The 14,752-nt window shown below is 46.2% G+C and overlaps 1 protein-coding gene across 2 annotated transcripts in view; it reads right to left on the bottom strand.

The window, feature by feature from the left end:
* Positions 1–710: 710 nt before the first annotated feature.
* Positions 711–14,752, bottom strand: part of EFHB (EF-hand domain family member B) — a 34,870-nt gene continuing 20,828 nt past the window's right edge. For both annotated transcript variants that reach the window (XM_090046574.1, XM_090046575.1), the window contains 3 exons: positions 12,929–13,147; positions 12,089–12,270; positions 711–1,312 (listed from right to left, as the gene is read on the bottom strand). In XM_090046574.1, the coding sequence (XP_089902700.1) occupies positions 1,151–1,312; positions 12,089–12,270; positions 12,929–13,147 (563 nt within the window). In that variant the 3' untranslated portion in view covers positions 711–1,150. The remainder of the gene's footprint in view (positions 1,313–12,088; positions 12,271–12,928; positions 13,148–14,752) is intronic.

Below are 14,752 nucleotides of genomic sequence, written 5' to 3'. Positions count from 1 at the left end.
TTTACTTTTTGCTCTAGAAATGGTCATTAATTTGTGTTCTTTATTTGTTGCTTCATAGTTTGTTACTTTACCTCTCATTCCAATCCTATCTAGTTTTCACATAATCTTTTTTGTGATAGGTCTGGTCAAAGACCTTCAAAAAAACAAAACAGCTTATGTCAACCAGCTCTCACTTAGCCACTATTTTGTTGAAACTGGGTGCAGTTTGTGCCAGAGTTCATTGTAAAGGGTGTGCCCAGGACCATGTGCGCCCAGGACTGCAGCATGTTGAGCCAGGTCAGAGCAGCCCCAGTTGGCAGAGAGCCCCAGGTGGTCAGTCTGCCAGCTTGGAGCTGCTCCACCCCAGCTCAATGTTTTGTGCAAAAGTAGCTAGAGGCAGCCCCCACTGTAGTATCCTCGTGCCCCAGCCAGCCCCGGTTGCTGTCTATACAGGTGTTTCCATCTACTAAATAACGCTGCTGTAGGATAATACTTGTCTCAGACAGTACTATCCTCCAACAGAGTTAATTAATTTTCTATGCCCTAATAGTAAATTAGGCACGCGTCTAGATGATGATACTTTATTGTGAAGTTGATTAGTCAACTCTGCAGTAAGGTGCACGTGTAGATGCACCTACTGGCATTCTAAAAGGGTAGGGGCACAGTTATCCTTTAAAAGGAAATATTAGCCATTTAAAAATACTTTGAATATGACAAATGTGTTATTTAAATAGTGTCAGTTTATAATAACATTTTAATTGCTTCTGTCATTGTTTCTTTACTCGATTTTATACACAAAGGCAAGACAAAGTCACCATGCTCAAAATTTTGGATTTAATACAGAGCTAGTTTCATAAAAAAGAGATACAGAAAAGTGATTAACTTCAAATCAAATAGTGTACCCTGTCATGTTCCTGTGGGAAATTAGTAGCCAAACAGATCAAATTCAAATAAAATATTGTACCCTGTCATGTTCTTGTGGGAAATTAGTAGCCCAATTCCCACGGACTTCAACAGGAACATAAATATTTTTGGTCAACCATGGTATTTGCAGTGGAGTTTACCACAGTGGATTTCAATCTTGTGAACATTTAAAATGTTTTTTCTCTAGTCAACAGTGAAATTATGGCTGGTTCCATTTTAATAAATAAAATTCCACTACTAGAAATCCTCAACTGTTTTTTATGTGTGATGCTTGTATCTCATCCAGTATATTTCTGATGCTTTCTACACAGACCTCTCCTCTATGATGTTTCATACAAGCTTGCTTCCATACTTCTTCAAAACTTTCATCTGAAATGCTTACACCAATGTTTCGGAGAATTCGGGCAATCTGTAAAATAATATCATATGATTAATTGTGGTCAGTGTTCACTCTACATTTTGTAACTGCAATGCATATGGTGAATCCTCATTTGTCAAGTATTATCATTAATGAAATATAACATACTAATTCCTGGAATACTTAATCAAGCAAGTTTCCATTAAAATTATGGACTGCAAGATTATGCCCTAAATATATAAACTGTCAAGTTGAAGCATGTGCTGATTGTAGCAGGGCACTGGGATGTGCCTATTCCATTAAGAGAGCAAGCAGCTTTGGGAGCTGCTTGTAGGTGGCTGAGGGGAGCTAATGAGGGACTCACCTGACTGGAAAAGGCCTAGGTTGGAGCTACATAAGCCAAGAGCTGGCATAGTCAGGGAGTCTCTCCCTAGCAACCATGAAGTAAGGAGCTCCTGGCTGCCAGGTAGCAGGACTCCTGCAGGGACCTGGATTAAGCTAAATAACTCTGCAGGCGTAGGAACATAGGCATGTTCCCTGGGCAGAGAAAGACCCCATTACAGGCAAGTAGCCTTTGTTTTAATGTTAACCCCCAGAAGGTTTGAGGTGCCTACTAGAGGGTCCAAGAGCCCAGAAGAGGGGCTGTGTGTGGGATCAGAGGGTCCAAGAGCCCAAGGGGGCCAAGTGGATAGGCTAGGATAAAGCCCCAGGCTGGAAAGTACACTCACTGTGAAATGAGGAATGTGTGCCCTCTTAAAAGGGCAGAGGGCTGCTTCTGCTATTGTTTGTGTTTTCTGTTACAGTTTAAGGTAGTGTTTCCCAACTTTTGATTCCGGCAGCACACTTACCGGGCCACTCTCATCTCGCGGTACACTGGCCAAATGCGGAGTGGGGGCAGGGGGGTAGCAAGCGGCCAGGCACAGAGTGGGGGGTGGGGACGGCCAGGTATGGAGCAGGGGGGGTGGCGAGTGGCTGGGCACAGACCGGGAGGAAGGGGGGCTGAGCAGCCGGGTGCCAAGTGGGGAGGGGAGCAGGGGGGGCATGGCTGAACACAGAGCATAGATGGAAATCACTGACTGGAGCCATGCCCCCCGTCTGTCTGTGTATCCCTGGTGGTGGCAGCTAGGGGGCATCGCTCCAGCCCAAAATCTGTGGCACACTTGGACATGCCTCACGGCACACCACAGTACCATAGCACACTGGTTTGGGAAATGCTGGTCTGAGGGCTTATGGTTTAAATTACTGTTTATATCAATGGTTTCGGTTGGGACGGCACGGGAGGAAAACGGAAGTCCCATTAGTGCCCAAGAGACACACAACCACCTTGAGCCCTGCCTGGGGCAGGCTCAAGGCTCTAGTGAGTGTTGATCCCAGAGTGGGCATAGTGCAAGGCACAGAGCAAAGAGGGATCAGCAGCCCAGTGCTCAGGAGGGGCCTAGTGACATAGGAAGCTCGGTGCTCCAGCGGAGCCCAGCCATACAGAGGCCATGGGCCTGGTAACCGCAGGTGATAGATTGAAGCTCAGGCCTCAAAGCCAGGTCCAATGCTGTGGGCCTAGGCTAGCAGGCTTAGTGAAACTAAAGGGGCAGAAGCTGAGGATGCCAAGGCCCCAACAGAGGGAACAATGTCACAGTAACATCTGCAAGGCTTGGGACATGGTGCAGGAAAGGAAAAAGGAGCCATGCAATTTGCCCTTAAGGCTACAGGTACTCTACAGGGGCCTAGTCAAACTAATAGGGATCTATCTAGCCTGAGGGCTGGATTGAGACCCAGTGGGAAATTATTAGGATTAAGGCTCACTCTAAGGCCTGTTGGTAGCCTCCCTTAATTAACCTTAATATTAAGAACAAGGCATGGCAGTGTGCGATCTAGGGAGACTGGCATTAGAGTTTGAGCTGGACAGTAGCTGCAGGGATGCTAGGGGGTGTCACGGCCATCCCTGTGGCCAGAAGACCTGTCACACTGATTCATCCCAGAATCTGGTTTATTATAAAATCCTTTGTTATCATAATTATACTGATAATGTGTAACTTTACTTGCCAATTCAAATAAAACCCTAATGAAAAGACCCTAATGATCTAATAGATACTGAAATAGGCCCTTAGGCACAGATTCAGGACAGCAATTTAACATATGTTTAAGAGAAGCATGTGTTAAGAGACTTCCTAGATTTCGATGCTTTCTTAAATCAGGATTTTAGTAAACTCAGTGTCAAGATGATATTAAAAACACACTTACTGATTATCTATATTTTGAGCAATTTTGATCTTTTGCAATGAAGGTTGGAATTGTGGGTCATATTATTCAACTGAATTTTAGACAGCCTCTTCACTAATTTTAAAAAACTTACTGTGATATGGCCTCTGTTTTTAAAGGATACTTTCTTCAACTGTTACATGTTTGAGAAAAGTTAATGCTTTACATAAAAATAAATTAAACAGAATTATTTCACTGCATGAATACAAAATAATTTAACATTGTTACAGAATACTCTATACAGAGCTCTGCATAACATGGACAGTCTACAATGGAATATGACTTTTCAGACTACAGTATAACCTTAGAGAACAGTTCTATTTAATACATGACGGGTATAATGGGCTTATCAATGAAGCATGAATTCCATTTCCTGTTAGTTATTTCTCTGTGCCTGACTTCTGCTGCAGACTTAGATTATAAAATGTTAACATTCAGAGGAGTTCTGACAAGCAATCTTTCATGGATATGTACAGAACAAGACACCACATCTTTTACATCCTAGGACACTAATTAGCAGTCTACTTTACTGTAAAACACCTAACCAAGTTCCAGGTTACTTCCAAGCATGACTTAATGCTTAATATAACAAAATGACTGAGAGAAGGAAGGAGGTTGTCATGTCGTCTTTCGTAATTTTTATTAGAATTTTATATTGTGAATTGCCATTATTTCAGAAATGTATTAAGTATCTTTGCTTCAAGTAAAAAATCTGCTCTTTGTTTAACACTCTCTGTATTTTCTAATACAACAAAGAAAGCAGTTTATAGCACAAACAAGTTGTAGAAGGAGAAACAGAGGAGGCGTGGATAAATGAAATATACAAAGTGAGTTATTTTAGGGATGATGGGGGAGAAAGCATAGGTTCTGGGAGTCATACAATTTTCTCCAATTCCTCACTGCTAGGAAAAAAACAGAAATACAATTTCTACATTCATTCATACCCATAACAAAATTTTACGAGTTTATTCAAATACTGCCATTACATATGTGTTCCAAAAATATCTGTCCAGCTCCAGTTATTTAGTTTCATAGAATGGATATGAATCATACTGTAGCAGGTTCAGTGTTAAATAGCTCCATTTTCAGTCTCTGTGTCCTTTACAGGCTCAGACTCTGTTTATCATCTGCACTCCCCCTAGGTAAGTTCCCTCCCAGCAGGAGTCAATCAACATAAGTCATATACATAGTCTCTGATGCACTCATGGTCTCTCCATGCCCCATGGCCATCTTTACACTTTCTGGCAGACTCTTCAGATAACAGCACTCCAGGCATGGTCTCCAGACTCCACCATGAGCTGACCTGCTAGCTACCTCCCTTTCAGCTCTACCTTCTCAGGGTCTCAGCTCTTGGCTCCCAGACTCAGCTTCCAGCTGTGAAATCCCAGCTGTCTGCCTGTCTCTAGCCCCTCTCCCTAGGAACCTAATTTATTCAGTCTGTCTATCTGTCTCTCTCTGGTTCCTTCTGAAAGTCTCTCTCTTCCTCTAGCTCCTTTTGCCAAGAACCCTCTTAACTTCCTGTGGGCCAGCTAATTATCTGGATCAGCTGGCCCAGCCCTCCTAGGCAGCCTGTAATCAGGTTTCACTGCCTGCAGCTGGGCTGTAGCCCTTACCAGTCTGCAGACTCCCTTAGGCCCCTTGAGCTGGCAGTATGCTACTCTGCTATATATACACCTATCATTTTTCTGCAGTTGAAACTGAAATACAGCTGAACTGCCAAGATCCAATTAGAAATTGGGAGGAAGACTGTGAGATGTTAGGTGGAGGAACTGTGTAAGTAAGTCCTGTACAAATCTCTACAGTTGTCTGACTTCTCCGAAGTCATCCTGACTGTTGCTGAGGAGAGAAGGCACAGATAGATGATCTATGACTCTACAGCTCCTATGATTTCATAGGCATCAGGGCTGGAAGGGACCCTCGGGAGATCGAGTCCAGCCCCCTGCCTAAAGGGCAGGAAGTCAGCTGGGATTATAGGATCCCAGCAAGATAAGCATCCAATTTACTCCTGAAGGTGTTCAATGTAGGTGCTTGAACCACCTCCGATGGCAGACTGTTCCAGACCTTGGGGGCTCGGACAGTAAAGAAATTCTTCCTTATGTCCAGCCTGAAACGGTCTTGCAGGAGTTTGTGACCGTTCGACCTAGTCATCCTTTGGGGCACTCTGGTGAACAGATGTTCCCCCAGATCCTGGTGGTCACCCCTGATAAACTTGTAGGTGGCCATCAGATCACCCCTGAGCCTGCGCTTTTCCAGGCTAAAGAGTCCCATCTCTCTCAGCCTATCATTGTAAGATCTGTTTTCCTGACCTCTGATCATGTGCGTGGCTCTCTGGACTCTCTCAAGCTTCTCCACATCCTTTTTGAATTGTGGAGCCCAAAACTGGACGCAGTACTCCAGCTGCGGCCTCACCAAGGCCGAGTACAAGGGGAGAATGACGTCCCGGGATTTGCTCTAGAAGCATCTATGGATGCAAGCCAGCGTTTTGGTCGCTTTACTAGCTGCAGCATCACATTGCAGGCTCATGTTCATCTTGTGGTCAATGATGACCCCCAAGTCTCTTTCTTCTGCAGTGCTATCCAACGTAGCTCTGCCGAGCCTATAAGGATGCTGCAGGTTTTTCCTCCCAAGGTAGAGAGCCTTGTATTTTTCAGTGTTAAACACCATTAGGTTCTCGTCTGCCCATTTGCTGAGCTTGTCCAGGTCAGCCTGGATCACCCGCCTACCTTCTGGCATGGATGCTTTGCCCCAAAGTTTGGTGTCATCGGCAAACTTGGCCAGTCCACTCCTGACTCCAATGTCTACATCATTAATGAATATGTTGAACAGGATGGGTCCCAGGACAGAGCCTTGAGGGACCCCACTGGTCACAGAGCACCACGATGAGTGACTGCCATCAATTACAACCCTCTGGGTCCCACCACGGAGCCAATTTTCCAGCCAGCGGATCGTGGTGGAGCCAAGGCCACAACTGGGCAGTTTGGCCAAGAGGTGATCATGGGATACCAGATCAAAAGCTTTTTTGAAGTCAAGATATATGACATCAATCTCTTCTCCCTCGTCCAGGTGATAGGTCACCTGGTCATAGAAGGAAATGAGATTGACCAATCAAGACCTACCCGCAACAAACCCGTGCTGGCTATCCCTTAGGATGTTAGCCTGGGCCAGTCCATCAAGGATGGCCTCCTTAATAAACTTTTCTAAGATCTTCCCCAGGATAGAAGTCAGGCTAACGGGCCTGTAGTTAGCCGGATCCACTCTCCTCCCTTTCTTGAAGATCGGCACCACATTGACCTTCTTCCAGTCTTCGGGAACTACACCAGAGCGCCAGGAGTTTTCAAAGATCCATGCCAGGGGCTGGGCTATGACGCTCGCCAGCTCCTTGAGTACCCTGGGGTGCAGATTGTCAGGGCCGGCTGACTTGAAGGTATCCAGCTTCTCAAGGTGTTCCTTCACAAGGTCAGCATGTATGGAGGGTAGGGGATCCCCATCACCCAGATCTCCCTGTCCCATAGCAGGCATGGGCATCCCATGGGACTGATGAAAGACTGATCCATCCCACGACTGGGCGGTACATATTGAGGGCTATAGATTGTACAGAAAGGACAGAGTGGGGAAAAGGGGGGGAAGGGTTGCGCTCTATGTTAAGGAGCAATATACATCAACCCTCATCAAGACAGAATCAAAGGATGAGGAAGTAGAAGGACTGTGGGTTAGGCTACATGGGGGGCAAGGAGAAAAGGATTTGGTGGTAGGGGTCTGCTACAGACCCCCACATCAAGGGGAAGAAATAGATTTGGGGCTCCTGAGGCAACTCTCAGAGACCATAAAAGCTAAAGAGGCGGTGGTCATGGGGGACCTAAACTACCCGGACATCTGCTGGGAGACACAGACAGCAAAGTCCCACCGCTCACGCAGGTTTCTAACCTGTGTACAGGACCTCCACCTGACGCAGGAGGTACATGGTCCCACTAGGGGGAATGCCTTACTGGATCTGGTATTGGCAACGGGGGATGACATAGTAGAGGACCTACAGATCGGTAGCCATCTGGGGGACAGCGATCACCTAAAAGTACAATTCAACATAAGGCGTCGAGTGGGTAAGGTAACCAGTAGGGTGAACGTGCTGGACTTTAGGAAAGCTGATTTCAGCGAACTCAGGCGATTAGTGAAGGATGCACTGCAGAGTAGTAGTTTTGAAATGATGGGAGCCCAAGAAGGGTGGCTGTGCCTTAAGGAAGCTATCCTTCGAGCACAAAGCGAGACGATCCCCGTGCGAGGTAAAAGAGGGAAAGGGGCCAGGAGGCTTCCCTGGCTGACCAGAGAAATCCAGGGCAGACTAAGGGCCAAAAGGGGAGCACATAAAAAGTGGAAACAGGGAGAGATCACCAAAGAGGAATATACCTCTTCTGCTCGTGCTTGTAGGGAGGCAGTTAGACAGGCCAAAGCTACCATGGAGCTGAGGATGGCAACCCAAGTAAAAGACAATAAGAAATTGTTTTTTAGATATATAGGGAGTAAAAGGAAGGCCCAGGGAGGAATAGGACCCCTGCTAAATGGGCAGAAACAATTGGTGACGGACAGAGGGGACAAGGCTGAACTCCTCAACGAGTTCTTCGCCTCAGTGTTCCTAAGCGAGAGGCATGACAAGTCTCTCACTGGGAGTGTAGGGAGGCAGCAGCAAGGCACCAGACTTCCATGCGTGGACCCTGAGGTGGTGCAGGGTCACTTGGAGGAACTGGATGCCTTTAAGTCGGCAGGCCCGGATGAGCTCCATCCGAGGGTACTGAAGGCACTGGCCGACATCATTGCAGAGCCACTGGCGGGAATATTTGAACGCTCGTGGCGCACGGGTCAAGTCCCGGAGGACTGGAAAAGGGCCAATGTGGTTCCCATTTTCAAGAAGGGGAGGAAGGAGGACCCGGGTAACTATAGGCCAGTCAGTCTCACCTCCATCCTTGGCAAAATCTTTGAGAAAATCATCAAGGCTCACATTTGTGAGAGCCCGGCAGGACAAATTATGCTGAGGGGAAACCAGCACGGGTTTGTGGCAGGTAGATCGTGCCTGATCAATCTAGTCTCTTTTTATAACCAGGTCACAAAACGCCTCGACGCAGGAGGAGGGGTGGATGTCGTATACTTGGACTTCAGGAAGGCCTTTGATACGGTATCCCACCCCATACTGGTGAACAAGTTAAGGGGCTGTGACTTGGATGACTGCACAGTCCGGTGGGTGGAGAATTGGCTGGAGGGTCGCACCCAGAGAGTTGTGGTGGATGGGTCGGTTTCGACCTGGAAGAGTGTGGGCAGTGGGGTCCCACAGGGCTCGGTGCTTGGACCGATACTCTTTAATGTCTTCATCAGCGACTTGGACGAGGGGGTGAAATGTACTCTGTCCAAGTTTGCAGATGACACTAAGCTATGGGGCGAAGTGGACACGCCAGAGGGCAGGGAACAGCTGCAAGCAGACCTGGACAGGTTAGACAAGTGGGCAGAAAACAACAGAATGCAGTTCAACAAGGAGAAATGCAAAGTGCTGCATCTAGGGAGGAAAAAATGTCCAGCACACCTACAGCCTAGGAAATGACCTGCTGGGTGGCAGGGAAGTGGAAAGGGATCTTGGAGTCCTAGTGGACTCCAAGATGAACATGAGTCGGCAGTGTGACGAAACCATCAGAAAAGCCAATGGCACTTTATCGTGCATCAGCAGATGCATGACAAATAGGTCCAAGGAGGTGATACTTCCCCTCTATCGGGCGCTGGTCAGACCGCAGCTGGAGTACTGCGTGCAATTCTGGGTGCCGCACTTCAAGAAGGATGCGGATAACCTGGAGAGGGTCCAGAGAAGGGCCACTCGTATGGTTAAGGGCCTGCAGGCCAAGCCCTACGAGGAGAGATTAGAGAAACTGGACCTTTTCAGCCTCCGCAAGAGAAGGTTGAGAGGCGACCTGGTGGCTGCCTATAAGTTCGTCAGGGGGGCACAGAAGGGAATTGGTGAGTATTTATTCACCAAGGCCCCCCCGGGGGTTACAAGAAATAATGGCCACAAGCTAGAGGAGAGCAGATTTAGATTGGATATTAGGAGGAACTTCTTCACAGTTCGAGTGGCCAAGGTCTGGAACGGGCTCCCAAGGGAGGTGGTGCTCTCCCCTACCCTGGGGGTATTCAAGAGAAGGTTGGATGTGTATCTAGCTGGGGTAATGTAGGCCCAGCACTCTTTCCTGCTTATGCAGGGGGTCGGACTCGATGATCTATTGAGGTCCCTTCCGACCCTAGCATCTATGAATCTATGACACGAAGTACCTATTTAATATGTTGGCTTTTTCCTGGGCGTCAGATGTCAGTTGCCCCATCTGGTTTAGCAGGGGTCCAACATTGCCCTTGCTTTTCCTCTGGCTCCCCACATATCTGAAAAAGGACTTTTTATTGTCCTTGATGCTTGAAGCTAATTGGAGTTCAGTTGCAGCCTTGGCTTTCCTGGTTTGTTCCCTGCAGGACCGGACCAGTGCAGAATAATCTTCCTTGGAGATGAATCCCATTCTCCATCCTTTGTAGGCTTTCCTTTTTAGCCGCAGGAGGTCCGCTAGGTCCCTAGACAGCCAGGAGGGCTGCTGTGCCTTCTTGCTGTCTTTCCTCCGTGTTGGAATAGATTTAGCTTGTGCATTGAGAATCGCTTCCTTGAGAAGCAACCACTCTTCTTGAACTCCCATCTCCTTGGGGTCATGCTCCCTAAGGGCCTGACCGACAAGCCTCTTGAGCTTGTCAAAGTTGGCTTTTCTGAAGTCAAGGACTTCTGTGTTGCTGACTGACTTGCCAGCTTTACGGTGGATGGTGAAGGTGATTAGCTCGTGGTCACTGTCACCCAGCTTTCCATCGATCACTAGGTCGCCGATTAGGTCGTCCCCCGTAGCCAGTACCAGGTCGAGCAGCGCTTTGCCTCTCATTGCCCCATAGACTTCTTGAGTCAGGTAGAGGTCATCCATGCACGAGAGAAAGCTTTGCGACTGCTCGGATTTTGCTGAGTGATCTTCCCACGAGATACCCGGGTAACTGAAGTCACCCATGACAACCAAGGTCCTGGAGCAAGCGGCCTCAGTCAGTTCCCGGGTGAACTCCTGGTCAAGCTCAAGACTTTGAGTGGGAGGTCTGTAGTAGACTTCCACTGTTGTGTCCCCTGTGCCGTACTCCCCACGAATTTTTACCCAGAGGGTCTCTAGCTGTCCATGCCGGTCGCCAACATCAGCTTGCAGGGACATGTAGCTTTCCTTCACATAGAGAGGTACACCCCTGCCCCTTTTGCCAACACGATCCCTCCTGTACAGGGTATAGCCCTCTATACCCGTGGTCCAGTCATGGGTGGAGTCCCACCAGGTCTCCGTTATCCCAATGACGTCATAATTCTTTGCACTGAGCAGGAGGATGAGCTCCTCCTCCTTGTTGCCCAGGCTCCTGGCATTAGTGTACAGGCAGGCAAGTGTCCTCTTGGGGGCTCTTGCCTTGCCCACAGATTGTGCCAGGGCTGGGACAGGGGTGGGCTCCCTTAAGTGCCTTGGTCTGCTGGCTTTTCAAGGGTCGCTCAGCAGGCCAGCAGTGGCAGTAGTCCCCCCATCCCCCAGCGGGCTTAGTTTAAAGCCCGGTGGAGCAGGTCAGCTAGTCTGGCTGAGAAGAGCCTCCTCCCCAGGGGGGAGAGATGGAGGCCATTTCTTCCCAGCAGCTCGCTGCCTCTCTCTCGCCAAAGAGCGGGCTGTGGTCATGGAAGCCAAAGCCTTCCCGATGACACCAGCTCCGCAGTCTTTGGTTGACTACGTGGATCCTCCTTTCCCTCCTCAGCCCATAGCCCGAGACTGGGAGGATCGACGAAAACACCACCTGAGCTCCCAGACCCCTAAGCCCCGCTCCCAAATCCCTGTAGCGCCTCATGACCTGGCTGGGGGTGCTCCGAGCCGTGTCATTGGTGCCCACATGAATAAGGAGCTTGGGATAGTGGTCTGTGGGCCGGAGGAGCTCTGGGATCCTCTCTGCAATGTCTCGGATGCATAAACTTTCACAAGCAGGAAGACATAGCAAAATAAATGCAGTTGCACCATAAAAATCATAAAGGAGCTGGACTAGTTTTCCAAGCCTGGAATAAAATTCTCTCTTAAATAGTCTAGAACAAGACAAAGGTTCAAATATCTCTCACTTCTCTAAAGCGTCCAACAGCAAATCAAGAAGTGCATGTATGTAGAACTCTTACTTGTTACAATTAAATCATTCTTCTCATTTTTTCCACCTTGAAGTTGCTGCTATACCAATACTGTCAACACCAATTTCGCAGTTTTCTGTTTGCGTCTAATAATATTTGGTACTTTAGAATGCTTTTTACTCCCAAATCCAAGAATTTACAAAGACTTATTAACACAATTAACACATATGGAAACTAAGAAGCAAAAAAGTTGTGCGACTTGTCAAAAAAGTCATTCACAAATCTAAGAATTAAATCCAGATCTTCTGATACTCAGTGTGGTGCCCAATCTACCCAAACACAGTAGAATTATTTCTCTAGAAAGAATCTTCTAAATCACTGTACTGTACCTCTGCCTTTGGTCTTGTTTTAAAGAAGTCTCTTTCATACACTCCTTTCTGGCTGAAGACAGATGGGCATATTAGTGCATATGCATTGGCTTCATCACCATAGTTATTTCTGTCACTGACACGGTGAATTTGGGGAGCAGGAATGTCAGAACGAATGCTTGGAACACCACACACAGGATAACCTGTGAAAAGACAATGATTAAAACAAGAAATGAAAGAATGGTCTTTGTAGCAATAAGAAATTGGAGCTGTCTATATCGTATTCTTCCAACTCTGAAGGATGAATTACTGAATTTACTCAAATATAAGATGACCCTGAGTATAAGACCATCCCCCAATAGTTAGATTTTATATATGGAAAAAAATATTTATTATAAATTTTCCAGGTATAAAATCTAAGGATTGGAGGGCTGTCTCGAATACCATCCTTGAAACTCCAGCTTTTTTGCATGTTTTCTCCAGTTCCTAGTTTAAACCACAACCAGAAGGACATATATTGAAATACGACATGGAAAGTTATTCTATAGAATTTCCAACAAAGCTAGAGACCAAATAATATAACAAATATATCACAAAAGGGCTGTAATTATAAAATGTCCAACATAACTTCTGGACGAGAAAGATCTATTTAAACATCCATATTTTGTATGCTTATCTCAAAAGGAACCTCCATACCTAAATCCTAAATATATTTCCCAAATTTGGTTAAATAGTGGTTGATTAATTCATTCAAGTAGCTAACTATTCTTTTTAATTATCCAACTTGCTAATACTTTCTAAAACTGCTTTTAGATTGTCTCTTAACACCCATCAGTGAAAAGCATGATTCACTGGACTTACAGGTTGTGGAGAGACCACCTACAACTGCATTGTACTGAGAGGAAGTTGTGCGATAATCAGCAAGGACACGATCTGTTGGTCTTGTCAGAGTCTTTGGTGTCTTTTCAAAACTCCCTGGTTCCTGTAGCACAAGGTCTTCCTGTTTCAACAGTGGTCCATCACTTGTTTTGCTTTCTGTATCTTCAGGTTTAGAAGCCTCAGAAGCCTCTGCCTTTTTCCCTATAGAAACAAAAAGTATGTAATCATTCTAGGAATACAATATTTGAAGTGGTAAAACCAGTTACTTAAATCTAAAAAATAACCTACAGTATTAGGTAGGAGAGGTCCAATATATAAGTAGCATATTTTAGAATAGCTCCTAGAGACTTTTAAACTCTCCTGCTTTATGATGCATTCACATAGCAAAAAGAATTGTCTAAAAAAAGTGTGTGTGGGGGGGGAAGCATTCCAAGTAAGATTTGCATCTGATAAACTCTGCTGGACTCCCAATTTTAAAAAGGTCTGTAAGGAGTTAAATGAGTATAATAGGACTTTCACATTTTCCAGTGGTTACCTTGAAAAACAGTTAAAGGTTCTCAAAGGATTTCTTTAAATGTGCAGAATTTAGAGATCGAGAACTTTGGTGCCATAAGCTTAAAATTGTAAGTTATCACACTTATGAACACAAGTGTAAACTAGAGGTACACCTTGACAGAATAAAATTAAGTTACTGTAATTTCTCAGTCTAAGGGAGAGAAACAAGGATGACCCCAATATTGGCTATGGCTCCCTCATTTGTCGTCTAGTTTTGGCCTCAGTACAAATTAGAGCAATCTGAGGGTCCCAGAGACCATATCCATCTTGGAAAAGCTGGAGTACATGGAAGTACTGCACCCCTAATTCTTTCTGACCCTGTGTTGGTTAGGGGAATTGAAAAGGAAGATATCTACAGTGGCTCTATGCCTGCTGAGAAATCCTGAGTAGGAGCTTTTGGGTAGTTTCTGCTCTAAGAAGTTGAGGTAAAGGCAACAAACTAAATCTTTTGATAACAAAACAACACTGTCGGCTATTATAATTTCAAACTACAATTTGTATCATCTGGGAAAAATAATGGATGAATCCAAGATTTTGCTAGCAAGTAGAAACTTTTAATATTTTTCTTGTAATTTTTGTTTGTTTGTTTGGTTTGCCAACCTCTCCCCCTTACCAAGGGTAAGAAAAAAGTTTAGATTATCCACTGAAAACTTTCATGAATCAATTCACCCAGGACTGAGAAGAGGAAGCACTACTTTAGCACTAATTCACATCATAGTGGAAATATGGAAACAATGACTGAACTCCCCAAATCCTACTCTCCAAGTACAATACCTATTCTGCTTCATCCTCAGCTCTTTCCATTGGTTAAGGTATGAGCAAGATTAGACATCGGGCATGTCCATGCATGCAGGCACGTGCGCTAACAGCAGCTCAAATAAAAGTGGCACAAATTTGAGCCAGGGCTTTTTGCCTCAGTGCACGTGTCCAAACATGTGGCACAATTTGCCTCACACCAAAGTACATGGGGCAAAATAACCCTGCCTGACTCCTCCTGCATCTGCACCCAGGGGGAGCTAGAGCCCGGGGCCAGCACCTGTGCTGCCCCCAACAATATAAAAAGCTGCCCTGTCCTGGCCCCATCAATAAAAAGCTGCCCTGGCAAGTGGCTCAGAGCTACTCACTCTCAGGAGCTTCAGGGGCCCAGCCAATTGGTCCAAGGTGCCAGTTGGTTCAATTAGTCCCACAGCCAGCTGGGTCCAAGATGCCAGCTCTGAGCAGGCAGGGTCCTGCCACTGGCCTCCCTAGCAT

Source organism: Crocodylus siamensis, chromosome 5, assembly GCF_052110815.1.
Source record: "Crocodylus siamensis isolate JL-2025a chromosome 5, ASM5211081v1, whole genome shotgun sequence".
Lineage (NCBI taxonomy): Eukaryota > Metazoa > Chordata > Crocodylia > Crocodylidae > Crocodylus > Crocodylus siamensis.
The sequence above is the reverse complement of the archived record's forward strand: the minus strand, read 5'-3'. Positions and strand labels throughout refer to the sequence as shown.